Source organism: Pseudorasbora parva, chromosome 4 (assembly GCF_024679245.1).
Source record: "Pseudorasbora parva isolate DD20220531a chromosome 4, ASM2467924v1, whole genome shotgun sequence".
Lineage (NCBI taxonomy): Eukaryota > Metazoa > Chordata > Actinopteri > Cypriniformes > Gobionidae > Pseudorasbora > Pseudorasbora parva.
In genome coordinates this window covers 40,361,242-40,389,086 of record NC_090175.1, presented here as the reverse complement: position 1 = coordinate 40,389,086, position 27,845 = coordinate 40,361,242, and the positions used below count along the sequence as shown (strand labels likewise).

The 27,845-nt window shown below is 37.8% G+C and overlaps 1 protein-coding gene across 1 annotated transcript; it reads right to left on the bottom strand.

Moving 5' to 3' along the window:
• Window positions 1-126: 126 nt before the first annotated feature.
• klhl2 (kelch-like family member 2) lies at window positions 127-24,914 on the bottom strand. The gene is made up of 15 exons (XM_067441773.1): window positions 24,600-24,914; window positions 23,961-24,086; window positions 20,420-20,526; window positions 17,890-18,011; window positions 16,497-16,659; window positions 16,248-16,357; window positions 13,996-14,112; window positions 13,748-13,897; window positions 11,656-11,773; window positions 9,869-10,066; window positions 6,789-6,890; window positions 4,352-4,480; window positions 4,122-4,262; window positions 3,843-3,986; window positions 127-1,535 (listed from the first exon to the last, which is right to left on the bottom strand). Exons 1-15 carry the CDS (start codon window positions 24,614-24,616, stop codon window positions 1,507-1,509), a joined length of 1,773 nt encoding a protein of 590 aa, XP_067297874.1. The 5' UTR covers window positions 24,617-24,914; the 3' UTR covers window positions 127-1,506.
• Between the last annotated feature and the right edge of the window lie 2,931 nt (window positions 24,915-27,845).

Below are 27,845 nucleotides of genomic sequence, written 5' to 3'. Positions count from 1 at the left end.
AATATTCAGTAGGCTAACATTAAATTGTTTTGTGCTTCATATGAACACAGACACTCTCACACTTACACACACCAAAACAATCCTAATGTTATGTTTTTTACTATAAGCATGTTTATTATTAATGATATAAAACAAGTTATGAAACTTCAAGAACACAACATTCCTCTTGACTGACAATTAATAATACACTGTTGTATATATATATATATATATTCATTAATAGCCTTGGTGACAGTAGTTAAAGAGAGTTAAATACTAAACAGCAAGAGTAGAATAGGGAAAAAACATTAAAGTTACAGAAAACAAAGTAGAAAAGAGGAAAGAGAACAAAAAGAGAAAGAGAGAAAAGAAAGAGAAATCGTACCTTTATACTTCTTCAGTGTTCAATACCGCTAGTACAGATAGCACGTCACGTTGGTTAGTGAGTACAGCAGTAGTTTAAGAATGGCACACAAACATCAGTATTTAGAACCATGCAAAGCGGCTTAATACCCAAGCAACCAGCATCAGTCCACAGTATCGTGCATGCCGAAGCGTTCATGTCAAAGATCGCAATTCTCGAACAACCGGACCACAAGAAAAAAAAGATACTAAAAGAAAAAACAACAGACGGTTCAAACTTTAAGACTTCAAATGTTGTTTGGCAAACAAATTGCAAAATGTAAAAGTTTGTTCATCTTCAGTAGAGATCCTTCTTGCATACAGGCAAGCAACGTTTCAGCTCTAACCATAAAACAAAATTCACAATATTATCATCATCGTCATCATAATACTCATCATCAAACCTTCATAAATGAAGATGGTTAGAGTCCAGTGACTTCATACACAACCTTTCAAGAGGCAACAAAGTGCTGGTCCTAAACTAGACACATTTTCCCTCAAACTTTATTTGAAAAAACCATCAATAGTTTCCTTTAGATCAAGAGATCAAGCAGCAAAAATCTCTGGCCATCCTCTCGGCTCAAACGCAGGAACGTTTTGATCACGTCACAGACGCGCTGGACAAATTTTTGCACCAGTCTTTTCTCAGAGGTTAGCAACATTATGTTTCGGTCCTGCTTCAGTACTCCTCAAAGTGCAATAAACTTCATCAGTGACTACTCTCAAACAAGAGAAAAAGAAAGAAAAGAGAGATAAAGAGTGTGTAAGTGTATAGCTACAGACGAAAAGAGGTAGTGTGAGAATGCTTGTAGTTAAGTATCTGTATCAATGAGTGGTGTGTGTGTGTGTGTGTGTGTGTGTGTGTGTGAGTGTGAGTGTGAGTGTGAGTGTGAGTGTGTGAGAGAGAGAGAGAGAGAGAGAGAGAGAGAGAGAGAGAGAGAGAGAGAGAGAGAGAGAGAGAGAGAGAGAGAGAGAGAGAGAGAGAGAGCAGTTTTCTCCAGGCCATGTCCATGGTGAAGCAGTTCCAGGATGAAGCCTCAGCCATCGTAAGAGCTTCAGTGAGCGAATCCTCTGCTGTACGTCAGCTTCAGCTTCAGCTACAGGGTTCAACAACTCCACAGCTGCTCAGAGAGGCTTATCAATGACGGTCACACCTACACACACAGACAGCGGAGCGGTACAGTGATACTACAGGACTTGCTATTACAGCAATCATGACATATAATTGGGTCTGGAAAAATGAATTAATAGTATATAAATTAACATAAAATAATTTCATATATTAAATATATTAATACAAATTCATTTATTGAAATGTATTTTTAAATATGCATATATTAGCTAACATAAAATTCACCCAAAAATGCATTTTTCATGCATTGTTGTAGATTATGTAATAATAATTTTATTTGGCTGACACTGATAATTATAAAATGGCCAAACAGTAACTTGGCTGATAGGGCTATCACTATGAATGCACATGCAGAAGGAGTAAAAATGTGTTGAATGTAAAAAACTTTTGAACACCAGATCATCCGTCGTACAAATACACTAATTAACCACTAGATGGGGCCATTTCCTATTCTGTGCTCTCTGGTGTCAAGTGGGGGTAAATGTTTTCATCCAAAAATGAAAACGATGTCATCATTTAATTACCCTCATGTTGTTACAACCTGTATGAGTTTCTTTGTTCTGCTGAAAACAAAAGAAGATATTTTGATGAATGTTTGTAACCAAGCAGCCAAAACAACCATTGACTACCATATAATTTCCCCCTCTACAATGGTAGTCAATGGTTGCTTTCTCTGCTTGGTTACAAACATTCTTCCAAATATCTTCTTTTGTGTTCAGCAGAACAAAGAAACTCATACAAGTTTGAAACAACATGACGGTGAGTGAGAGTGAATTTTCATTTTTGGGTGAACTATCCCTTTAAAGGCACAATATGTAAGATTTTTCAGATTAAAGCAGCACCAGGTTGGTTTTGCTCTCGGGGTCCCCCTACAGTTGGGAAACAGTATTGTCCTCTAATACTGTCTGTCATCCTACATCAGGGGATGTGCAGGTGCATTTGTTGACATGACAACCATGATAGCCCTGAACACATGATAGTCCTGAACACTGCAGAAGTTCACAGGCAGTTGTTCTGCTTGCGTCGCGTGTGCAATGTCTTCATCCCAGGTACAGTGGCATATGTTTCAGCATGTCATATGAATATAATTTCATGGGTAATTTACTTTAGGCGTTTTAAAAAAATAAAGTTTTTAATGATCGCGATGCTCACGTTTACAAGCCAGCGTCATTATAGTAGCCTAGACTATTGGTTTTACAGAATCTATATGATAGCCTGGTTTTACCAGACTCTCGTACATTTCATTTGTACATAGAGTCTGGCCACTCTCCATTGACAAGGGTTTATTTCCGCAAAGGCGGGCACCCTGTTGAGGTTTAAAACTATTGGATCTGCCCTGAGCCACTCTGGATCTGCCATAACCAATCGCTATCGTTTGGTCGTGACGTATGTCATGCGCCCTTCGCCTGTTTCACTCATGGAAATCCGACAAAATAAAAGTGCACATGCCACCTCAGTAATAAAACTATAGGATAAAACCTTTAACTCGTGCATTCGGATTGTGATTTATTCACGCCACGGTGGAGAGGAGAGTTTTGTGTTCGCGAACGCGGCGCTCACGTGGTCCGTAACATCATTGTATGCTGTAAATAAAATGTCATATGCTTGGTATGATAATAAATGCTGCTATAAATAACAGCCGCGTTTGCCCTGATGAAGACCAATTTGGGTCGAAACATGTTGGCTCTTGTATTTTAAAATGACTTAAGCCATACCAAATAAAGGCTTTTTAATTATTTCCTTATCCTTCACCTAAGGATAAGGTGCCTTGGACCTGCCTTTTTTGTCTTACATATTGTGCCTTTAAACTATTTCCAGCCTGTCAGTGTTTTTTTTTTTAAACGTTTTTTTAAGTATGTGCTTATGTTCACCAGGCAGCATGTATTTGATCAAATCTACATTAGAAACAGAAATATTGTGAAATATAAAAATGTTATATATTTTTGTGATGGCAAAGCTGAATTTTCACCATCTAGTTTTCAGTGTCACATGATCCTTAGAAATTGTTCTAATAGGCTGATTTGCTGCTCAAGAAACATTTCTTATCATCAAAGTTGAAACAGCTTAATATTTTTGTGGAAACAGTGACGCTTTTTCTCAGGATTCTTCTATGAATAAAAAGTTCCAAATAGCAGCATTAATATAAAATAGAAATCTTAAGTAAAATTATATATTTCTTTACTGTCACTTTTGATCAAATTAATGTGTCCTTGCTGACTACAAGTAGTACAGTAAAAAAATGACTGACTGAAACCTTTGAATAAATGTACATATAATAATGAAAAACTATACAACTAGAATGCCATTTTGGCATGTTTCATTTTCTGACCTGCGTAGCTGCGTCCTGTGCTCATGCAGGTGGGCAGTAGTGTCCATTTATCAGTGTTTGGATTGTAAAACTCCACTGAAGCCAGGTTGCACGAACCATCATCACCACCAATCACATACAGCAGGTTATTCACGGCACACACACCTAAAACACAGGGAAAAAATATTGAAATATATATATACTTTTGATCCAAAAATATCAGTCTGAACTGTTTTCATGTTAGCTGGCACTGATGCATGTTACGCCAGTCATTAAGAATGTATGAGTTAACTAACTCACCTGCGTTCCTACGGCACATGTTCATATCCGCCACCTGTTTCCACGTGTTAGTGGCTGCATCATACACCTCACAGCTCTTTCTAACCAAGGGGCCGTCGTGCCCACCTACTGCATACAGCAGGCCTTTCAACACACCTACACCTGTCCAACACAAACATTTGAGGATTACACGGATACACGTTGATGCCAGCATATGTGAAGGTATGCGTGTGAGCGTGTTTGTGTGTTACCTGCACCACTACGACGGGTTCCCATCTCTGCTGTGTAAGTCCATTCATTAGTGTTGGGGTTATAGGCCTCAACAGTACTCAAACACTGACGTGTTGCTCCATCATACCCTCCGACTGCATAAAGCAAACCTACAAAGAGAGTTTGAAATCATTTTCATCCCCTGTTCGATATTAAACAATTTTTTTGAAAAATAAAATATGCATTGCATAAAAACCCTTAGCCAAGGCTAAAATTATAACGCTAAATGTTTCATTATCAATGCCAAATTAAAATGTATTATGTAAAATTATATGTATTAAATATATATTTAAAATAATAATAAAAATATTTCCATATAAACAAATAAACATATTTGAGGTTGATTTTATGTTTTTTAAAGAAGTATCATGCATTTTGTGGATCAAAAAATATAAAAAACAGTAATATTGTGAAATGCATTATTTAAAGCAACTATTTTAATATATTTTAAAAAAGGAAAAGCTGAATTTTTAAGCATCATTACTCCAGTGTCGCATGATCCTTCAGTTTTACTGCTTAAAGGTGGGGTAAGTGTTAAAAATCGTTCTAGAAAAAGGACTCATTTTTACCCGATCAGCAGGTAAGGGGCGTGTCTATGGTGAGAAGAGAGGCTATGTGCACGTCATTATTCAAAACACACGAGTCACACAGGACCATAGACAGTAAAAGAAATGGACAGAGTGTTCCCATAGACTTCAACGGCGGAAAATGAGGTCAATCAGAGGCACTCACTTCCTGATGGCTGAGCGAACTGCACAGGCTCAGACTGAGCTTGACGACGAAGATGTGACGTGAGCAACCTGTCTGACAGTTGTAGGTCTTCTAGTAGTTGTGGAAAGTAAAATCTGAATCACGTCGTTAAATATTTTCTCCCGTTGCTTTTGGCTCACTACCGTCTTCTCCCCATTCTTCTCCCTTGACTTTATGTTTCCACGTCCCCCTGACTGCCTCATAGACAGTTAAAGATTGTTTCTGCGGCTTCTAAACAGCTTCTACGGGGCGATAGTGTAAGATACAAGGTAATGGAGCCTTTCATACATTGTCGTGTTTCTTTATAAATAAACAATGGACAAATGGAGTCTTTAAACGCCTCAGATGTAAAGTTATTCACTGTCAAAGTGACTCAAAAATGAATGGGAGTCAATGGGATGCTAACAGCAGGTGATGGCCTGGTTACCAATGGCCGCCCCTATGGATGGAACGCTTTCTGAGTGCTAGATTACCCCCTTGTACAGGACGGACATTAGCCGAGAACTAGCCTAATATATGCTGGCTTTTGCGTGAATATGCTCGTGTGTCATGTTCGCTTGTTTGTCCATTTGCGATCGTATTGTGGCTCACTTCAGCGATGATAAAGACCCGTTCATTTCCACACCGTATGGAGCATCAAAATCCCCTCACTGTTTCAAGGTTTCAAGCGGCAGCTCACAAAATGCGTCCGACAAGTAAGATACTATACTCCTAATATATGTTTGTTTCCTCTTTTCATCTATATAATCCTAATCCAGTCATGATTGTAAAATGTCATAGCTGAACTATCGAGCTTGTATACTAACATTATCGTGTTGTTCATGAGAACGGTTTGTGTTTTGTGATCGCTTTAACTCTAATCCAGTCATAATATGTCGTTAGTTGGACTGTCGGCTCGTGTTCTATCAAGTTGTCATGAGAACGGTTTGTGTTTTTGTGATGGAAGGGGTGACTTTTTCATTGAATATTCAACCTGGATTAGTAACACACAGATTCTGCCATAGTCGTTGCCTATGTGTGGGGCGGAGCTATCAAAATAGGGCAGAGTCCCTTTTTGGGGGTAGGGGTGTGTTTGTTTTGGTGATTTGAAATATCAACAAAAGTTACCAGATAGCACTTACCCCACCTTTAATGTTTTTGTGAAAATCATTACTTTGATGAATATAAAGTTCAAAAGAATAGCATATTATAATTTTTTATTTTATTTTTTGCAATAAACTTAAATACTTACAGTCACTTTTAAAACAATTTAATGCAACCTTTCTGAATAAAACTAATTAAGTTTTTGTTTTTATCTTACTGACCGAAAACTTTTGGTACTGTATACAATTCTGTACATTATTAATGATTATTATTATTATTATTAATTCATTTATTATCATTATTATTTTATTGGCATTACAATGTAATTACTAAGCAGCATCAAAAAATATGCAAATACATTAATATGGCAATATACTTGTTATTACAGGTCAGTCAACTTTGCATACATTTTGTATAATATATAATGGGTCTCTGGTCTCAAAAGGCTGAAGACCCCTTGTTTAGACCCTATTTTAACTCAATATCAATAATCACTATCAAATGCCAAACAGCACAGAACAGCAATGTATGCCTATTGGCTGTGTACACTCACAGAAGGCGATAGGCTTCTTGGCAGTCACTAACCTCCAACAACGCCGACTCCAACACTGCTACGTCGCGTGCTCATGGGATTAACGTGGAACCACTCGTTGGCCTTAGCGTTATATGCCTCTACAGTAGCTAAACCTGCAAAACAACATTTTTATCATCGTAATGGTAACAGATGTAAGAATACAGTACGTGTTGTCGTGGAAATTATTTATTTTCAAAGTAATTAGGATTCAGAGAAGTATTGAAAGGTTTTACAATTATTTATTTCTTGCAAGCAAGGCGTTCATCACTCTGAGCTTTCAGAGAGAGAAGGCAATCTTCTCTCTGTGTCTGAAAGTTTTATACCCTCATCCTCACGCGCACAAGCTGCTGCCCTCAACTTTCTCTTTATTCTCTTTTGCAGCTTGCAAACGGAGGATTCACAAAATTCACGTATCATAAACACATTAACATTAAACTAGAAATCTAGATGCACCCTAGCGGCAGTAAATCTAATCTGCCATGCGAGTGTCGTCTAGCAACTCTCAATACCCTTCTGAGCTGTAAACGCCAAACTCTTGCCAGGCCAGTCACATCGTGTATAGAGTCGGTGGACGGGGCCATAATGACGACGGCCGAGTTGCGTTTGAGTGCTTCTAGTAAACACAGAAACTGGCGAACGGTGGTCTTTCGAATCAGCTCTGACCGCGACTCTGGAAGACTTGGAGTTAAGCTTTCCTCTGAGAAAAGAACAAAGAACGGCACTGAAGTCATTCTTAAGAAGGGAAGATGTTTTGAGTTTTGCCGACCGGATACGGCGAATGTTTAATCTATCAACAAGCTCTGTTTTACCTTCGTTGCTCTGGTTGGTGTAGCGCTATCCTATCGCGTGCAGAGGGAGTTTGAAAGACAACCTTTTATCCCACCCCTCAGATTGAGCCCTGTAATAGGTGAGTTTCCAGACCAAACATCTTGATGTGGGTCTGGCTTGTCAGGCTACATTAACATAGCATGACATCTAATATTAATACACTCTGTATTTGCCTGTTGTCGGGCAGAAGCTTCTTTGAAAGTTTCTCTGAACTGGACTCTATTCTTGTTATCTAGTTTCAGCGAAATCAAGTAGAACTTAATATTCTCTGAAACTTATTTTAATAATGCGTCAAACCAAGCAGAACTTAATGTTCTTTGAAGCTCTACATAATAAGACAATGGTTACTGACAATTAATGTTAAGGCATGAGATGGAAGATCTTATGGAAAAATGATTACAGTGTTTACAGTGTATTTAACTGTGTTACGATAGAAATGTAAAATGACTGACAGTAATACAGTAATGGATGCAATTCAACCACAGCTGCTTTCAGCACTGGCATATGATAAAGAAGGATTGTGTGAATGTTGTGAATTCGTTTAATTTTAATGCATTTTGTTAGACTTTCCTGAAAGGCTTGGTGAGTATTTCAATCAATTCACTTATCCTCTGAGCTATACTAAAACATGGAAAAATCTGGGTGTTTATAGGTTGTCATTTAGCCTACTAAAATCTTAATATTTGCAAATAGATGCTTTTTTTAAAAATACATTTTAGATTGTATTCCTTGTAACTATTCCTTTAATGTTCTCTTCTTCTTTTTTTTCTTTTTTTACAAGAAATCCCCAATTGTCTGCAACCATTGATTATAGAATTTTCTATATTTAAAGGGATAGTTCACCTAAAAATGACAATTTAGTTATCATTTAGTTATCATTATTTGTTATTTACCTATTCAATTTGTTTTATTTCAAACCCAAATGTATTTTTTTATGATTTTTAATGACTACTGTTTTTACTGACAAACAGAAATGAAAAAGACCAGTGGCGGCTCCAGGATTTTTTTTTTTTCTTGGGGGGTGCTGGGGGGAGAATAGTTCAGGAGAAAGGGATAGTTCACCCAAACATTCTGTTTTACTTACTTACCTTCAAGTTGTTCCAAACCTGTATGGATTTCTCTCTTCTGCTGAAAACAAAAGAATATATTTTGAAGAATGTCAGTAGCCATACAGTTGATGAACACCTTTGACTTCCACAGTACGGGGAAACAAAAACCATGGAAGTCAATGGGGTTCATCGACTGTTTGGTTACTGACATTCTTCAAAATGGCTGCAAAAAAAATAAAAATAAAAATTCATACAGTTTTGGAACACCTTAAAGGAACACACCGACTTTTTGGGACTTTAGCTTATTCACCGTATCATTCAGAGAGAGTTAGATAAGTCCATATCATTCTCATCTCCGTGCCTGCAATAACTCTGTCTGATGCACCCACTGCTAGCCTAGCTTAGCACAAAGACTGGAGCTAAACAGCTCCATCTAGCCTACTGCTCAATAAATGACAAAAAAATGCCAACATTTTCCTATTTATATGTTATGATGCGTATAGCTACATCATGTACCAAGACGATTTTCTAGACCGTTATGGCTTGGACATTTGACGTTTATAACATGAGTGAATCTTCAAAAAGATCAGGCGCTTTCGACAATAATCAAGGACTTAAGCCACCAAAGTAGCTACTCACCAATAGCAGATTACAAGAGGACAATACGTCTGTTGTTATCCTCTGAGCCATTCTGAGATGTGTCTGAAGTCCGCGGTCTTTTGCTTCATATTTAATAGCGCTCCATTATGATCGCTGTTGATGAAGAGCTTAATATGATCCCTATTTGCTAATTTGCGCCGTACCCATGAGTGTGGCTTGACTCCTACCCCCATCAAGATCATTGTTCATACATATAGGCAGATTAAACATTTATTAATTTATGTTTTTAATGTGCCGGCGCTATGCAAATTTCTGGCGGGGCTATAACCTCGGCAAGCCCCGTCCTAGCGCCACCACTGACAAAGACATGGTTTTGGTTTTAAAGCTATTGTTATCCAATTTTTGCCCTCCAGAAATCTTAAAATGCACATATATAAAAGACCTCAGTATTTCTTAAACCCTGCTTATGATCCCAATTTTTTAATTAGTATCTTTCATAGTAATAAGCATTGTTACCATAACTAACTTTACAGTTATGCACTTCTCCAACTTAAAGAAATGCTGCTGCACACATCGTAAAAGCATTTTTGGCTCAAGATGAATATATGCGTTACCTGTGCTGCCATCGAAGCCCCCTACAGCATACAGCAGTCCATTGAGTACAGCGGACCCTAGTGTTGACCTCCGGTCCTGCATGCTGCTGACACAACACCACTCATCTTTTACTGGGTCGTATGCGTCCACCGTCCTCACACGCAATGACCCGTTGAAACCACCGACAGCATACACAACGCCGCCCATGTACACCACACCTATACATGAATTAAAATAGATTTTTGTGAATATCTATAACAGTTGCTGACTAAAGATTTGTATTTTTTATGTAAGATTATGTGAAGTTGTTATATCGTTAAAGGAACTGTTAACTGTAACTGTAAGAAATGTATTTCAATTAATTATAAAATGGCCCTGATATGTGACTAGACATTAAGAAATCATGTTAATTTTTAAATACTTATATCACTGACAGTAGTCCGGCCAGGATATTGTCATTGAAAGGTTGTTGTTGCAGCTCTCAACTGATGTTGATGTTGACATGTTGTGTTTCAGCCTGAAGCTCCACCCTCCACCTATCTACCAATCACGAGATCAAGTAGAGTTTCGGCATCTGGGTTGCCAGATCTGCTCTAGTTACCACAGCTGCAGCTACAAACATTCCTGCTGGATCCTGCAACCTATCTGGCAACCTCGAGTCAGGGGAGAGGGGATACCTCTACAGAAATTTGAAAGCGATTACAGTACCAGTTTTGGCCACAATCGTACTTCATTTAATTATCTTGTATTTCATAATTTATTTAACATTTTGCTGAAAAGCCATATGGCTGTTAAAAGACAGGTTTCATTGTTCAACTTATCCTATAGTCTCAAAAAAGGCTGCATGTATTTAAACAAAATAAAATAAAACAGTAATATTATGAACTATTATTACAATTTAAAATAAATGTAACAATTTAAAGTACAATTTCTTTGTTAATATATTTAACAAAGAACTGTATTTAAATGTAATTTTATTACTGTGATGGCAATGCTGAATTTTCAGCTTCATTACTCCAGTCTTCAGTGTCATGTGATCCTTAAGAAATCATTCTAATATGCAGATTAGATGATCAAGAAACCTTTCTTAACTGTACTGTACTGCTTTACTGTACATTTCTTGTACTGCTTAATATTTTTGTGGAAACTGTTGACGATTTAACCAGGCATTCTTTGATGAAATAGCATTTTTTTAAATAGTAAACTTTAGTCACATTATAAATGTCTGTATAGTCACTTTTGATCAATTCAATGTAATCTTTTTTTCCTCTGACAATAATGGTTGAAATGTTGTAATGTTTTTGTTTTGTCATCGATACTTATTTGCCTATACATACCTTTGAACCCAATAGTTTTTACCCTCTCAGTTCATGTTTTCTGTGTTGTATGCCACATAAAATTGGCCTCTTTTGCAATATAAAGATCTACGCTTGAAATTTCATTTTCATTTTTCACCCACATAAGGTGTTTAATACGCCAATGATCTTACCGTCGCTAACTAAATATAATTTTCATGACCAGGGTCATTTCAACAGCACCACATTTTTATCAGTATACACATCATGCCAGATTACCCAGCAAATTGCATTTAACTCACCCAAGAGTTTCTATCATTATTTTCAGTACATGGAGTTAATTACCTTTAGAAACCGAATCAATTACAGTAAGCAACACAACAGTCAAGTAAGAACTGGAAGGATGCAGTGAAGTTTTAAAAAGGACCGCTGTTAAATGTGAGACCAGGGTGAGTCATGTTGGTGCCTGCAGAGAATGTCAGTCATTGTCAATGATAAGCGTGCCTGCTCACCTGCTCGACATCGTCTGGAGGGTAATTCTGCCACTTGGAACCATCTCTCCTCCTCAAAATCATAGCATTCCACACTGCGGATGGCTTTAGGGGCCTGTCCTCCCACTACCACCATCACCTTTAACACACGTGATAAAAGGTTCAATACCCTTGGTTCTCAACCCTTTTGTTTATCTAGTATAAATAATTTTATATACATTTCATTATATAAAAGTTATTTTAGTATAAATTCTTACAAACTTTGCATTGATGTTTGTTTAAAGGTGCAGTGTATAGTATTTATCTATTGGCAGAAATGCAATATAATATACATAACTATGTTTTCAGAGATGTATAAAGAACTTACATAATGAAACGATATGCTGTATAACCTTAGAATGAGCCATTTCTATCTATATACATGGTGTGAAATCGCAATTTTGTGCTGCCATGTTTCTACAGTAGCCCTAAACAGACAGACTTCTCTAGAAAGCACTAGTCACTCTCCGTTTTCTCCGACAACTACATTTGTGTAGCCCCTGTAGCTTCTATATGTGCTTCGAAAGGGAGCATTGGGTTATTGCAATTCACAACCTCACCACTAGATGCTGCTAAAACTCACACACTGCAACTTAAGTCTTAATGGTAAAATTTTCAATAAAAACGTTTAAATATGGCTTGAAAAATATCACGTAGTGTAACCATCAAGTAAAAAGTAATAGCACATGTATTTCTTTACACCTTAACGCACGCAAGCAACCACATTTTAATCATTATGAATTTTATATAAACCCTCTTGATCTGTGGTTCTTAACCTTTTTGACCAGCTTGTCCCATTGTCTTTAACAATAGGGCTGATGAATTTTTTGTATAAGGATAAGTTTTTTTCTGATTTTCTGGATAAGGATAAGGACTTAATTTTATTTTTTAACTACTCTACAAGTATATTCATTAAATGGCCAATAAATTATTAGATTTTTATATATGACATGCCTTTTCCAGGTCTAGCCCATAGATGTGGCCACCCCTGGCCTAAGCTTGGCCACCCCGCTCACAACTGCTGTGTATATTTTTTTTTTGACAGGAATTTTTTGTTTATTTAACGCAGGCGCTAATTTTGCTTTAACTTGTAAAGTATACAAACAACAATGGATAATATTTAAATGCATAAAATAAAATGTTGACTTCTGGCCTTATTATATAATTTAAATAAATTCATATTCTTGCATATAGGGATTCAAGAGAACATTTTCCTCCACTGAGTTTAATTTATGACAGAACTGTTGCAATTGTTTATTTTGTAATAACTAATAGCAAGTTAAACTTTCAGTCTTTACTTATTTGGTTGGAAGGTTTAGAAATAGTCCTTATAGACTAAATCAGAACTGTTGAAGAGTTAATTTATTATATAAAATTCAATGAAGATTGAATAATTTAGGCTATGTAGTTATCTGCATGTCTCATCCATGAAAGATGAAACAAAGAAGAACAAGCTATTGGGTTTGGTTGAGAACCAGAACCGAGCTGACTGAACAAGTTAAACTCTCGCTATAATGTAAGCCCCTTGTCTGGAGGTGAGGAATAACACAAATAAACTGTCAAATTCACTCAGTATTCCATGATCTAATTCACTAGCTATACTATCTCAATTACAATTAAGTACAAATTAACTGTATTCATTTGTGTTGTGTGCACTAAAAAGTCCAGTATGTAATAGTCAAACTAATTTTTATGTTGAAATAACAATTTCTGTGCCACCCCAGAATGGTTGCTGGCCCCTACCCGGCCACCCCTATAAAAAAATCCTGGCTCCGCCTCTGCCTCCCCTCTGAAGAAATCAGGACAGAAGTGGTTGAAAGTGGCCAAAATAAATTAAAGTGCCAGGTGTAAATGTGTATCTTTCCCTCATATACTTGTGATACGATTGACCAAAACACATCTTGATACCAGGTGTAAACAGGGCCTAATATGCTAAAGGATGAGGAGTTTGAATCCCGCTTGCATTATGTGCAGATCATGTTCACCCCTTCTTCATCAAACAACTTGTTGCTCTTTACACCTGATAGCAATGAAAATGTCTGAAATGATCATAATCAAGACTGTCCTAACAAACCTTTGGGTAGCTGATGGGTACTCTCACTCTAGTGCGGATGGTCTTCATCATGGAGCGCTGCTCGGCAGGCAGGAGGTGGTACTTCATGGCTTCAATAAGGTAGTCTTTACAGGCACTGCTGTTCTTTACTAGGGTTTCCTCTTCCACTCTCTACACACACACATAAAATTAAATTACTTTCATTGCTAAAGAACATCAAAGCACACTAATTTACTAATGTGCTTGCACACACGCACAGACGCACACACCTGTACGAGGTATTCTCTGGAAAGAAGGGGCAAGCGAACATGTTCCATCAGATGAGCCATGTGTTCCTGACGCACATCTTTATCATGCGTGACCCACGCTATGACCGCTTCAAATACCTATAAACACACAAAAACATTTATACCAGTTTATATTCGTCTAAAATAATTAAATCTCAAATGGTCAGACTCAGCACAAAATAAACAAGATTCAAAACAATTTGAGATCCTATCACAGCAATAGCATATGTAGATATTCATGTGACCATATTGCATTTGAAAAGTGAATGCTAATACACGCTGGACAACATAAAGGCACCACCTAAAAATTCAAATGTTTTTAAAAATATCTTAAATGTGCCAAGTTTTTGTCTCAATGACATTTTTGTTATTTTAGTATTAATATAGCTATGAATATTTTGAGTCAGCTTTTATTTTTTACTTTTTGCCATTTTCATATGCTTTTATTCAGGTGCTTGTAATTTTGCAATAATTTCTTAATAAGTTTTTTTTAATATTACTATTTTGGTTTAATTTCTTTTTATATCAGTTTGAGTTTGGAGTTTTTATTCATTTTTCCGTTGGTAATGTTATTCCTTTAACTTGGCAACATTTCTTATAATCATTTAGTTTTTCATCTAATATTTGAATTTTAATTCATATTTATTTAAATTAAAAAAAAAATTAAATAATAATAGTTGTAGTTTTAGGCTTAGCTAATGCTAAAAACCCTGTTGGGGAGTCACATCATAATGGCATTTTATAACCTAAACTAATCTTGCTTTGTAATAAGAAGGTTATTCATCAAATTATCTGATATATTAAAGGGGGGGTGAAACACTCAAGTTTCAGTCAATCTCATGTCAATCTTGAGTACCTATAGAGTAGTATTGCATCATTCATATCTCCGAAAAGTCTTTAGTTTTATATTTATAAAAGAAACATGGGCTGTACCGAGTCTTTCCGGAAAAAACCGAGCGCCTGGAGGCGTATCGAGTGGGCGGAGCTAAAGAATGACGATCTCGAACAAAGCGGTGACGTCCTCAAGCGTGGAGAAACCCTTGGCTATCTCAGCTAATACAGATAATGATCCACAATCAAATCTGAGGCAGAAATAAATTGAACAGGAGAAACAGCAACAGCAGGACGTCCGTCTCTGTGGTATGTACTGTATTTAGTGGCCTGTCAACATTTGTGTGGCTTTACTCGCAGTTTATGAGGACATGATTCGGTTTATGGACTATTTTATGCGACTAGACCTTAGAGGAAGCAAGCAAAACGGTTTTGCACGTCAGACTAGTGTAACGCTATACAACAGAGAACAGCATTGGATTAACCGTTAGCGCATTTGAATGACGAAGCACGGGATCATTTCGTTTAATGATGTTTACTTATGCGAAGGAAGCCAATAGCACAGACATTTGAAGCCGTTTTACTCACCGCTGCTTCCAAAGCTACTCATCGCTCGACGTCAACCATAGGAATAAAGTGGAGCACGGCGCGCGACATAAGTCTTCATGGACGACTGGATCTGCACCTGAAAGTGTGTTTACGGGCGTGGATTTCCTCTCTCTCGCTCTAGTCACGCGCACGCACCCTACCAGGAGAAGAGCCCGTACGGCCCATACAAGGACCTTCCGTTCTATTAACGTCAAGTCGACCCATACTCGAAAAAAACTCTCCGAAACTTGTGAGAAACCGGAAGGAGTATTTTTTACACAGAAATACTCTATCAAACGTCCAGCATTAGATTTTGAAACTTTGTCTATGTTTAGGATGGGAATCCAAGTCTTTAACAGTGTAAAAATGACCCTGTCATTAGAGAATAGATTCTCTGTATGATATTATTTCAATAAATGTAGACATTCTCCTCCAAATCTAATCCCAGGAGAGATTTCTGAGACGCATGTCAATACATGGTGTAAACAACATTCTGTCAACTTGTGACGAATGTTATTACCAGGTGGAAAAAAGCTATAATTAATAAAAACACAAACATATAATATCTTTAGAAGCTGGTGTTGCCATGGCAAAAAAAAAAAAAACAGCATGGTGCCCACGCCTTGCATCTTCCAACTCTTGTTTCCATGACGACAAACAAGCTCTCACCACCAGCAGCTACAGCTATTCCCATAGTGTTATTGTACCAGCAGTATGTTACCATGGCAACAGAGCTGCCAAAGTCTGCATGATAACATCACCTGTGTGCTGCTATAGTTACAGGAATACAAGTCTCTCATCAAACGTGAAGTTACCTTTTCTTCGGATGGAATGGTCAGTTTGTCACTTGCTATGAGGCTGCACACTTGCTCCATGCCCAGATTGAGAAACTCCTCACTCTGCACGACCTCTGAGAAGTGCTGCTCTGTGAGTGTCAATGAGTGGGAGATAGAGAGAGAGATTGAGATTGTTAAACAGAGTTAACGGCACGCAAGAAAGAAACAGAACCGATTAATTAAATTGAATGAATTTCTCTCTTCTCTCATGTACGGATGGACACACACCTGCGTATGTGTTGGCGAGATTGAGCAGCTCCGAGCAGGCATGCAAATCAGCAAAGGCGCGGATGCCGAGGCAGTTGGTTGGGTGAAGTTGAGTTATGAGAAACTCGCAGCAGGCCTTTTTTACTTCCTGCAACTGCAGAAGACCAGCGGCAGGCAAGAGCACCTAAACACACATACACACAAAAAACTCACATAACCTCAAGATTTTAATCTACTGTATTTTTCAGGTACACACAGTTTAACTTAAAGTCAGGTCAAGTCTCCTTTATTTATACCGCGCTTTATACAATACAGTTTGTTTTACAGTGATAACAGATTTCGGCTGTTGTGCTGAAGTCCTTTCGGTGTGTATTCAGTTCGACTGTAGATCACTAGTTATTAAATTAGTTAATTTTATCTATAAAGCAGTTCTGCAAAAAACAGTGATGTCATCTTCCAGCTCTGTTCAGTTCTCATTCAACAGCGTCATTACAGTCAGATCAAAAATATTGTTGAATATTAATTGTCCCCAACTAAGCAAGCCAGAGGCGACAGTGGCAAGGAACCCAAACTCTATCAGGTGACAGAATGGAGAAATAAACACTGCAAGAAACCAGGCTCAGTCGGTGTAATTATGATTCAGACTACATCACGCCAGAATTTAGACTGGGATCAGTAGCATTCATAAAAAGCTATTTATTTATTATTAAAATTTTTAATTGACTGATTTTTGTATGAAAAATATTTTTGCAAAATAATTAATAATCAACACAGTTAAATATACTTTCCCTCGTAAATACGTCACATTAAGGAATTAAAACGGGTTGCAAATGTCATTTCTTGACATTTGCAAGGAAGTAAACACACAGGATGCACTCCTGTATATGTCGGATGTGTGAAATGGATGTCTTTGCATTATGTTTCGCAGTTTTTATGCATCTCGCGCCATTAAGCGCTGCATGAAGTTTAAAGCAATTCATTGGACTGCTTTTAATGCAAGAATGTGTCCTGCATGTACACCCTTTACTGCTTTTCACCTCTATTTGCTCAAAAGAAGCTTTATGTACATGCAGACCAAATTGACAGGATAAAAGCCAGAATGGGCAAGTTATGGTACCGTCAACTGGCCCCGGGCCATTCATATTGTTAAGCTCTGCAAAGTTTGCATTTAATCGCTCCCTTAAAAACTCAGTCTCATTTTAACACCCTCAGTCTAGTCAAATGTGCAGACACAGACACATAAGCTACTGACACCCACCCACACAGCACACAAACGCATACTTCCTGGATGTGATTTTCTGTCCTCTCAGAGTAATACCAAAGAACACAATATAAAAAACTAAGATTCTGTCAACTGTGTTTTTAGGTCATATTTCTATAGCATGCAAAAAAAAAGTCACCCACACGTGCTTACCTGCACATTCTCCTCTGTTACTTGTATCTCAGCAGTGTAAACATAGTCAATAAGCATTCCCAGAGTCCAGCCGTCAATCTCTTTGATTCGAACCTTTTTCTGACGGCTCTCTGTCATCTCTCCTACAAACACAAATATTATATAAAATATTATTAGTGCTGTCATATCAAATCCAGAATAAAAGTTTGTGTTAACATAATACAGGTACTGTGTATAATTGTAATATAAATACACACACGCATGTATTTAAGAAAATGTTGTTATATATATACAGTCTTGTTCAAAATAATAGCAGTACAATGTGACTAACCAGAATAATCAAGGTTTTTAGTATATTTTTTATTGCTACGTGGCAAACAAGTTACCAGTAGGTTCAGTAGATTCTCAGAAAACAAATGAGACCCAGCATTCATGATATGCACGCTCTTAAGGCTGTGCAGTTGGGCAATTAGTTGAATTAGTTGAAAGGGGTGTGTTCAAAAAAATAGCAGTGTGGCATTCAATCACTGAGGTCATCAATTTTGTGAAGAAACAGGTGTGAATCAGGTGGCCCCTATTTAAGGATGAAGCCAACACTTGTTGAACATGCATTTGAAAGCTGAGGAAAATGGGTCGTTCAAGACATTGTTCAGAAGAACCGCGTACTTTGATTAAAAAGTTGATTAGAGAGGGGAAAACCTATAAAGAGGTGCAAAAAATGATAGGCTGTTCAGCTAAAATGATCTCCAATGCCTTAAAATGGAGAGCAAAACCAGAGAGACGTGGAAGAAAACGGAAGACAACCATCAAAATGGTTAGAAGTAGGGCTGTAACGATATGCGATATGAAATCGAAATCGCAATACGCAGGTCCACGAACCTGTATCGCGATGTGAGAAGGCAGAATCGCGACACACCCCTTCCAACTCCCAGAATTATCCTTCCTGTCCAGGTCCAACTTTTAAGTCAGCAGTATGGCAACATTTCAGCTACCCGGTGGAGAACAAGGATGGCAATCGTGTAGTTGACCCACACAATTTGCCGTAAGTGTTTCAAGAAGCTTCCCCAACCGGCTGGCAACGTGGTGTGAGCGTGGCGCTTCTGTTGCGTGTCATCCGCGGGGCGGCTGCGTGGCATTTTCTCTTTCTTTGCACACCAGAAGCGCGTCTGACGCGGCGCTTCTGTTGGTATTGATGTACAGGAGGCCCTATACTTCATGTTAAATATATATTACCTATAGGTACCGCAAAGAAAACGTCGGCAGTAGCCTATTGACCATACAGATATATGGTATTGACGGCAAAATAGGCTACAGAATACTGTACAGAATAAATAGTGTTTAATGGCTGTGTAAGAATAAGTGTAAGAATAAACAATGTTTTGTCCCCCCCATATCGAGGTTTGTATCGTACCGTGGGTCAAAAATCGTGATGCGAACCGAATCGTGGGTTTGGTGTATCGTTACAGCCCTAGTTAGAAGAATAACCAGAATGGCAAAGGCTCAGCCAATGATCACCTCCAGGATGATCAAAGACAGTCTGGAGTTACCTGTAAGTACTGTGACAGTTAGAAGACGTCTGTGTGAAGCTAATCTATTTTCAATAATCCCCCGCAAAGTCCCTCTATTAAAAAAAAGGCATGTGCAGAAGAGATTACAATTTTCCAAAGAACACATCAACTGGCCTAAAGAGAAATGGAGGAACATTTTGTGGACTGATGAGAGTAAAATTGTTCTTTTTGGGTCCAAGGGCCACAGGCAGTTTGTGAGACTACCCCCAAACTCTGAATTCAAGCCACAGTACACAGTGAAGACAGTGAAGCATGGAGGTGCAAGCATCATGATATGGGCATGTTTCTCCTACTATGGTGTTGGGCCTATTTATCGCATACCAGGGATCATGGATCAGTTTGCAGATGTTAAAATACTTGAAGAGGTCATGTTGCCCTATGCTGAAGAGGACATGCCCTTGAAACGGTTGTTTCAACAAGACAATGTATGTATATATATATACACACACACACACACACACACACACACACACACACACACACACACACACACACACTTTTATTTTGGATGCAATTAATCACAATTAATCAATTTGCCAGCACTAAATATTATATTTTATACATATTATATATATATAAACTAACAACATAGTTTAAATTAAAAGTGTTGTCTGGGGTGCTGAAGGCAGAAATACAGTTCCCAGCATGCACCATGGCATGTATACATAATCCAAATGACTGTTTATATCATTACTTGGACTGGTGTTGTTGTGGTAGTGGCTCCTTTACGTTATTCATATTGCGATAACAATCTCTGCCCTTAAACATCTCACTATTTCTATGCTTGATAATCAAGGAACATCAAATATGCTAAAAATTCCTAGTCTTTATCCCGGAGTCATTATTTTCTAGACACTTTGTTGTTTTTGTAATGCAGTATTTATTTTTCTTGTCATTACTTGTACATAATGCTTTGGCAATATTAAACATGATCATGCCAATGAAGTACTTCAAATGAAAATGTCAAAACTGTGTGTTCTCACCTGTAAACATAGCATGGAAGTAAGGACTTCCAGCAGCTAAGACGACTCGATGAGCAGCTATCTCCACATCCTCTGCAATGATGGTGACATCACACAGCACACTTTGACTGCAGAGAGGAAAGATTTCATACACACTGACCATTTCTTAAAACCCACACACGGTGGCCCCACTAAGTATTTGGAAACTTTTGGACAAAGTTTCTGAATGACATTGCATTTGACATTACAAACATCTAACCTTGTGGCATCTGCAAAAAGTTCCTCAGAATTAAAAAAAAGATGGTTTTAAAAAGACTTTTGAGCAGTAGAAAGATGAATCTAATTGCTATATGTATTACTTTCCCTCAAATTCACACAGGTGTCCAAGCAGAGTAACCAAAGCTGCAGGTTTTTTGCAGCAACTTTTTGGGGCCCCTGTGTGTTTTTAGGAATTGGTCAGTGTATATATTATATTTTTTGATCAATATATAGACCTGTTTTACATTTTGAAAAAAACTATTCTAAAAAATTTAGCTTGAAATGTGTGCTTGTGCTATGGCTGTATATTAGCCTAGAAATCTAGAAGCACCCTAGCGGCAGCAAATTTAATCTGCCCGCGAGTGTCGTCTAGCAACTCTCAATACCCTTCTGAGCTGTATTCTCCTAACTCTTGCCGGGCCAATCACATCGTGTATAGAGTCGGTGGACGGGGCCATAATGACGACAGCCGAGTTGCGTACTTCTAGTAAACACAGAAACTGGCGAACGGCGGTCTTTCGAATCCGCTTTGACTGCGACTCACAAAGACTTGGAGTTAAGCTTTTCTCTGAGAAAAGAACGGCACTAAAGTCATTCTTAAAAAGGGAAGATGTGTTCGGAGTTTTGCTGACTGGATACGGTGACTGTTTAATCTATCAACAAGCTCTGTTTCACCTTCGTTGCTCTGGTTGGTTGTAGCGCTATCCTATCGCGTGCAGAGGGAGTTTGAAAGACAACCGTTTATCCCGCCCATCGGATTGAGCTCTGTAATAGCTGAGTTTCCAGACCAAACATCTTGATGTGGGTCTGGCTTGTCAGGCAAGCTGTATATATGATTAAAATTGTAATTGTTAAAGGTGGACTATACAACTTTTCTGTCCACTAGAGGGTGCATATTCAAAACAAAGGTGTAGTTTAATGACGTCAAGTTTGAGAGCAGCATCTTGGGACATGTGGTCTTCATCTCACAGCCAGAGGAAAATAGGACTCTTGCAGAAATCATGTTCTTGGATGCGGTTATTAACGTTACTGTAGTGTGAAGCAGAGCAGGACCAAGTATTGTGGAGCTGAGCAAGGTCGCTGGGGCGATTGTTAATGAGATGAACAGCACACGCCTTGCGAGCAGCGGGACTTTTATTATGAAAGGACACCGCCGCCAGGCGCCTTTTCCGGTCACAAGTAGAAAGTAACACAGCTCTGTTTAACATATTAGATACATTTGAGTGTGTTGAAAAATATGTTATGATGTTACTCTGTATGTTTGCTCAGCGGCTGCTGTGACACTTGTTCACACTGCTAAGAGTAAAGTGTTTCTGCCAAATTAAACCGAGGGAATGATGCAATTGACAGGCGACTCGCCAAGACGCTAGGCTCAGACGTCCCGGCTCCTTGGTTAAAATAGCAATTTTCTCACAATTTAGTCTTACAAATAGTTGGAAATATTTGGGATATTGTAGGTACTCTCCTGAACAAAATATACAACACTGGCCTAGTGGTTTTGGATATTTTACTGAAAAAATACTACATAGTGCACCTTTATAATAGCTGTTTCAATTTTTTATATATGTTTTTTATATTATATAAAATATATATTATTCCTGAATTTTTCAGCATTACTCCAGTCTTCAGTGTCACATGATCCTGCAGAAATCATTCTAATAAACTGATCTGGTACTCAAGAAAAATTATATTTAAAGAAAAGTCCTATTATTATCAATGTTGAAAACAGTTGTGCTGCTTAAGCTATGTTCTTTTTTTGTAAGGGAAATTATATTTTTGTTCAAAAGAACAGCATTTTTTCATTTATGTGATCTTTTGTTCAATTTAATGCATCACTAAATAATACAAGTATTAATTTCTTTGAAAATAAAAATTTTACTGACCCCAAACATTTGAACAGCACTGTATATTGTAAATGAATGCTACTTGTTTTTAAATTTAGCCTACGGCCGAAACACAGTCGTGCTGATTTAGAGTATTATTGCATGGCTAGCTTCCAAATACTTTATTTTGCAATTGCATTAATAAAACAATTTTAATGTTACAACAACTAGAACATTTTAAAGGCACAGTATGTAAGTTTTGCCTAGAGGTTGCTTATTCAAAACAAAGGCATAGCTTAATGGCGCAGTGAATGAGTGTGGAATCATGGGAGTTGTAGTCTTGACTCTTCACCTCCACAGCTGATGGAAAGGAATGGACTCAGGCAGAAATCCTGTTCATGAATGAGCGAACGAATTAAAGTTTTATTAACTTTACGGTGGTATAATGCAGGATGTGCCGAGAGTTGCTGGGAGCGAATGCTAATGAGAGAGACCTGTGGAAAAACACTGGTCTCTGAGCTTTTATTATGCTTATGCTGCACTCAGCCGCTTACCCTCTATTTTCGTTGTGTATGTGGGGTAACGCAGTGCTGTTTTACATGGTTAAAACAATCACACTAAATACATTCAATTTGTATTCACTTGGTGGTTGGTATGAGAGACTTGACTGTTGCTAAATGACATGCAATTAATTTATATATTGTATAATTAAAATGTATTGTATGATGGAGAAAGCTCTCTGATTAGGCTATGTTAGCCACTTGACAAAATAGTGTTGCCTCTGAGGCATGAACATTACTCACAGTTAATCAAGAAAACAATACAATGACTAACTGTGTTGCGCTGTATAACAATTATCAGTTTTGTGTTGATAAATGTTTATCCGAACAGTTGCTCGCCTGTCTAATAAAATACACTATATTAAAGTGTCCTTGGTGTTTCCATGGTTTCTATGGAAATCAAAGGTAGCGCGAATATGACGTCACTGACAGGATACGGTCCCTAACACTGGTTAAATAGCTGATTTCTCTGAATTTAAACACTGTTGGAAACATTTGGAATAATGTAAGTACACAGGTCAACTATATATTTAAGTGTTCTGGTGTTTTTTGGATATTTTATTAAAATTGTATTTACATATTTTGCCTTTAATCCACATGCCTGAAATCATTCACGATTCTGTCTTTGTTTACTCATCAGTCATTCCAAAATTGTGAGACTTTCTTTTTTTCCCCGTTGAACACCAAACGAAATGTTGGGCAGAGCAGTTAACCACTCACTTTATTTCAACCTTAAAGAAAAAAATAAGGTGAACATTGACTGAGGCTGTCATTCGACCAACATCTTTTGTGGAACACAAAAGAAAGTGATAAAATAATTTTAAAAAGTAGGTAAATGATCTATTATGAGCAGAAAGATTTTGTATTATCAATGTTAAAAAAAGGCACAGCATGATTTCTAACAGTATCATACGCACACACCTGCGGAGATCGTTCATGATCCTGAAGGCTTTCTTCATGTGACGTGGATTGATGGTCACTGCACTCTGTTTCTCACACACATCATCCTTCAGCTCCACAGCTTTATGATGGCAAAGCTTAGTGCATCTGAAACACACACACACACACACACACACACACACACACACACACACACACACACACACACACACATTACAGTGACCATTTGGTATGGAAGCTGTTTCCACCACAGAAAACAAACAACATAAAAAAATTGGACTTTGTAACTCACAATTAGGACTATTTTTGTCATAATTGCAAGTTTATATCACAATTGACTTTTCTTCTTAGAATTGCGAACTTCTTAGAGAATGTAATTTTTTCAGAAAAAAAGTCCGCATTGTAATGGGGGGGAAAACATAATTGTGAGAGAAAAAAAGCTTCCATAATATACCAATTGTCAAATATGACAATGTCAGTTCGTAAACATGTGAGAGAAAAAGTGTTGGAGGTGTGTGGGCAAAGACTGAGAGATGTCATGTGATCTTATGGCTGAACTGATTTACTCTAGTCTATATTGACATTACAGTAGTGTAAACAAATGCAGCCAGGTCTCTCACACACTCTCTCTCTCTCACACACACACACGCGCGCTCTTACAGTGGATGTATCTCCATAGCGCTGTCTCTGTTCACATCAGTCTGCGTCTCTCCATCTCTGGTCGGGCTCTGTCGTTTAAATCCTCGCTGTGTCCCGTCCACAGAACCGAGCCGAACCGGACTGGACTGAGTCCCGGTGTGCGGGTCCAGCTCCGCAAACGAAAATGAAAATCGGCCTCAGAAACGGGGTCAGTGTGACTGACGTGTCCGGGTAATGAGCCAGGTCCGTTGTGTAGGTGAAAACAGGACACATCCAGAGACTGAGACGCTATATCTCACATACAAAAACAAGAGTGAAGGAAAGAATGACACTCTCCTTCGGCGAAACAAATAAAACACCAACGGCCCCACAGCGCCTCCTACTGCTGGAAGACCTCACCATGACAGACGGCAGTGTGTGTTTTGGTTATATCTGAGACCATTAATGATCGTTTCGAGTCCAGGGAATTATTTTATATGATAAAATTCATATAAAATGTCATAACATTAATACACTACGTTCCAAAAGTTTGGTGCGATTTCTAATGTATCTAGAAAGAAGTTTTCACTATTGTTAAATATTATTACATAATAAAAGTAATTTTCTATTTTAATGTATGTGAAAATGCAACTCAGTATCATGACATAGTCTTCAGTGTCACAAGATTCTTCAGAAATCAATCTAATATGCTGATTTGGTGCTCATAAACATTTCTTATTATTAGACATGTTGAAAACAGTTGTGATGCTTAATATTTTGTGGAAACTGTGATAATTAGTTTTTCCAGGATTCGTTGATGAAATATAAAGTTCAAAATGACAGCATTTCAAATTTTGAAGGTTTGCGTATAAAGACAAATATACTAATATATGTAATAAAACAGAAATGTTTTCATAAAAATGTCTTCATCAATAACTTTATCATATAAAGAAGTAGCCTAGAAGTCACACTTTTTACTCAAGTCAGTATTTCTCAATATTTTTTAACATAATTTTTTGTATAGGGACATTTAACAATAAAAAATAAAAATAAAAAAATAACCTCTCTTATAAAAATGTGTCCATAAATCACAGATATAGATAAAGAGTAAATTCTGTTACCATACTTTGCCTTCAAATTGGTGGAATTATCTCTCACAATTATGTAAGATACAGGAAATGATGTCACTTTTCCTCACTGATAATATCTGAAGCGCTGAAAGGTGTGCTGTTTGAGAAAATATTTTAATCTAAAAAGTTGTTACACCAAGAGTTGTTTTGTAAAATGTCCAAATTTACCACAATATCGAAAAGGAAAACAGAATTTATCACTGATAACGGTTGTTTAAAAGTCTTTTAATAATGATTTAATTAAGGCCAATCAGTTTTTAATTTCAATAATGTTACCTTCAAACTCTGTCACAAATTCTTTATTATTTCTACACATTCCCTAATTTTTCTGTTGACAAACAATACCATAAAGAAATATTTTTTCCGTTAAAAGTAAAAAAAGAAATAACTTGTGTTTGGCAAGCACTAGATTATTAAAAATTAATGTTTTCAATAAAATTCTGTTAGTGAACAGTTTTTTTCCGTAAAGGTGCAGTGTAAATTTGAGTGGCATCTAGTGGTGAGGTTGTGGATTGGAGCCGCCCACTGCTCCCTTTCGAAGCAACTAGAGAAGCTACGGTGACCGACACAGGAAAAAGATGTCATCGTCTGAGACAGCAGAGAGCTGGCGCTCTGTAGAGCAGTTTGTTCGTTTAGGGCTACTGTAGAAACATGACGGCGTGACTTCACTGTAAAAGGACCCGCGGTGTAGATAGAAATGGCTCAATTTTAAGGTAATAAAAAGGTCTTTATCAAGCGGCAACCTCCCACGATCTCTTTTGAAGCCAATACGGAAGTAATGCAAACTGCAATTCCTCAACTGGCCACTAGAGGCAGGCTCCAGAAGGGAGCAGAATCTTTTTGAGCCCCATGTTAAAATGCCCAACTTTACAGCAGAAAAAAACAGCCTGCTACAAATTGTGGTTTTTGCAAGCGGCAACCTCTCGCGATCTCTCTTGAAGCCAATACGGAAGTAATGTAAACTGCAATTCCTCAACTGGCCACTAGGGACAGGCTCCAGAAAGGAGCAGAATCTCATTGAGCCCCATGTTAAAATTCTCAACTTTAAAGCAGAAAAAAACATGTTTACAGCCTGGTACAAATTGTGGTTTTGGTCTATAAGGCTAATTTTGATCTTCATGACAACTCTGAGGGGGGTGAATTTTTTTTATAACTCATTCGTTTACGTTATATAAAGCCTTAAGGTTCTGCATAATTAAGGGCGTGGTTACAAGTGGATAGCCATTTATCCGCCGTCTATAGTCATTGCGTCACCTCAGCTCCGCGCACATCCCGCCTTTTTGCCCATTTTCTGTTATCCGGGAGTGACACGCGTTGACTCGCTCACAAGATGGCAACGCCCAGCTCGACCATACTTTAAGCTTCAGAATGGCTTATCGGAATCCTATGGGTGACGTCACGGACACTACGTCCATATTTTTTTACAGTCTATGGGTTTTTGCCTATACGGCTAATTTTAACCTTCATGACAACTAAGGGGGGTGAATTTTGTTTTTATAACTTAATTAAGGGCGTGGTTACAGGTAGCCATTTATCTTCTACTCTATAGTCATTGGATCACCTAAGCTCCGCCCACATCCCACCCTTTTGCCCATTTTCTGTTATCCGGGAGTGACATGCGATGACTCGCTCACAAGATGGCAACGCCCAGCTCGCCCCTACTTAACGCTTCAGAAATGCTTATCGGAATCCTATGGGTGACATCACGGACACTACGTCTATATTTCTTTACAGTCTATGGTCTTTATACATCAATGAAAACATGGACAGAAATACAATATAAGGCACATAGCCTTATATTGTATTTCTGTCAATAGATCCTCATAAATACTACACACTTCATCTTTAACTTTTTGAAATGCAAAATGTAGGCCATCTCCAATTATAGATTCACTCATTATAACTTCCTGACACGCCTCACTGAAATGGGTGTCCTGAAATACAACATTCATCTCACTGACAACATTGGCCTCTGTAAACAGCAGAGAAGAATCTGACTGCAGACCACACGTGTTAGCCAATCAGAAAACATGAAGGAAGCTCTCTGCTAGTGGCATGAGTTGAGCGGGTCTACTAGTTTGTCAAAGCGTCAAACTTATCTCTACAATGCCTTGTACACAACTTTAAAAGGATTAAAGATGGAGACATGAGATTTCAT

What these genes read in the sequence shown, in the direction of transcription:
- klhl2 (XM_067441773.1), bottom strand. An exon ending in CATGTGCCGTAGGAACGCAG is followed by an intron (nt 3,987 to 4,121) that starts GTGAGTTAGTTA and finishes CCTGTGTTTTAG; the next exon opens with GTGTGTGTGCCGTGAATAAC. An exon ending in CACAGGACGCAGCTACGCAG is followed by an intron (nt 1,536 to 3,842) that starts GTCAGAAAATGA and finishes CTGTGTGTGTAG; the next exon opens with GTGTGACCGTCATTGATAAG.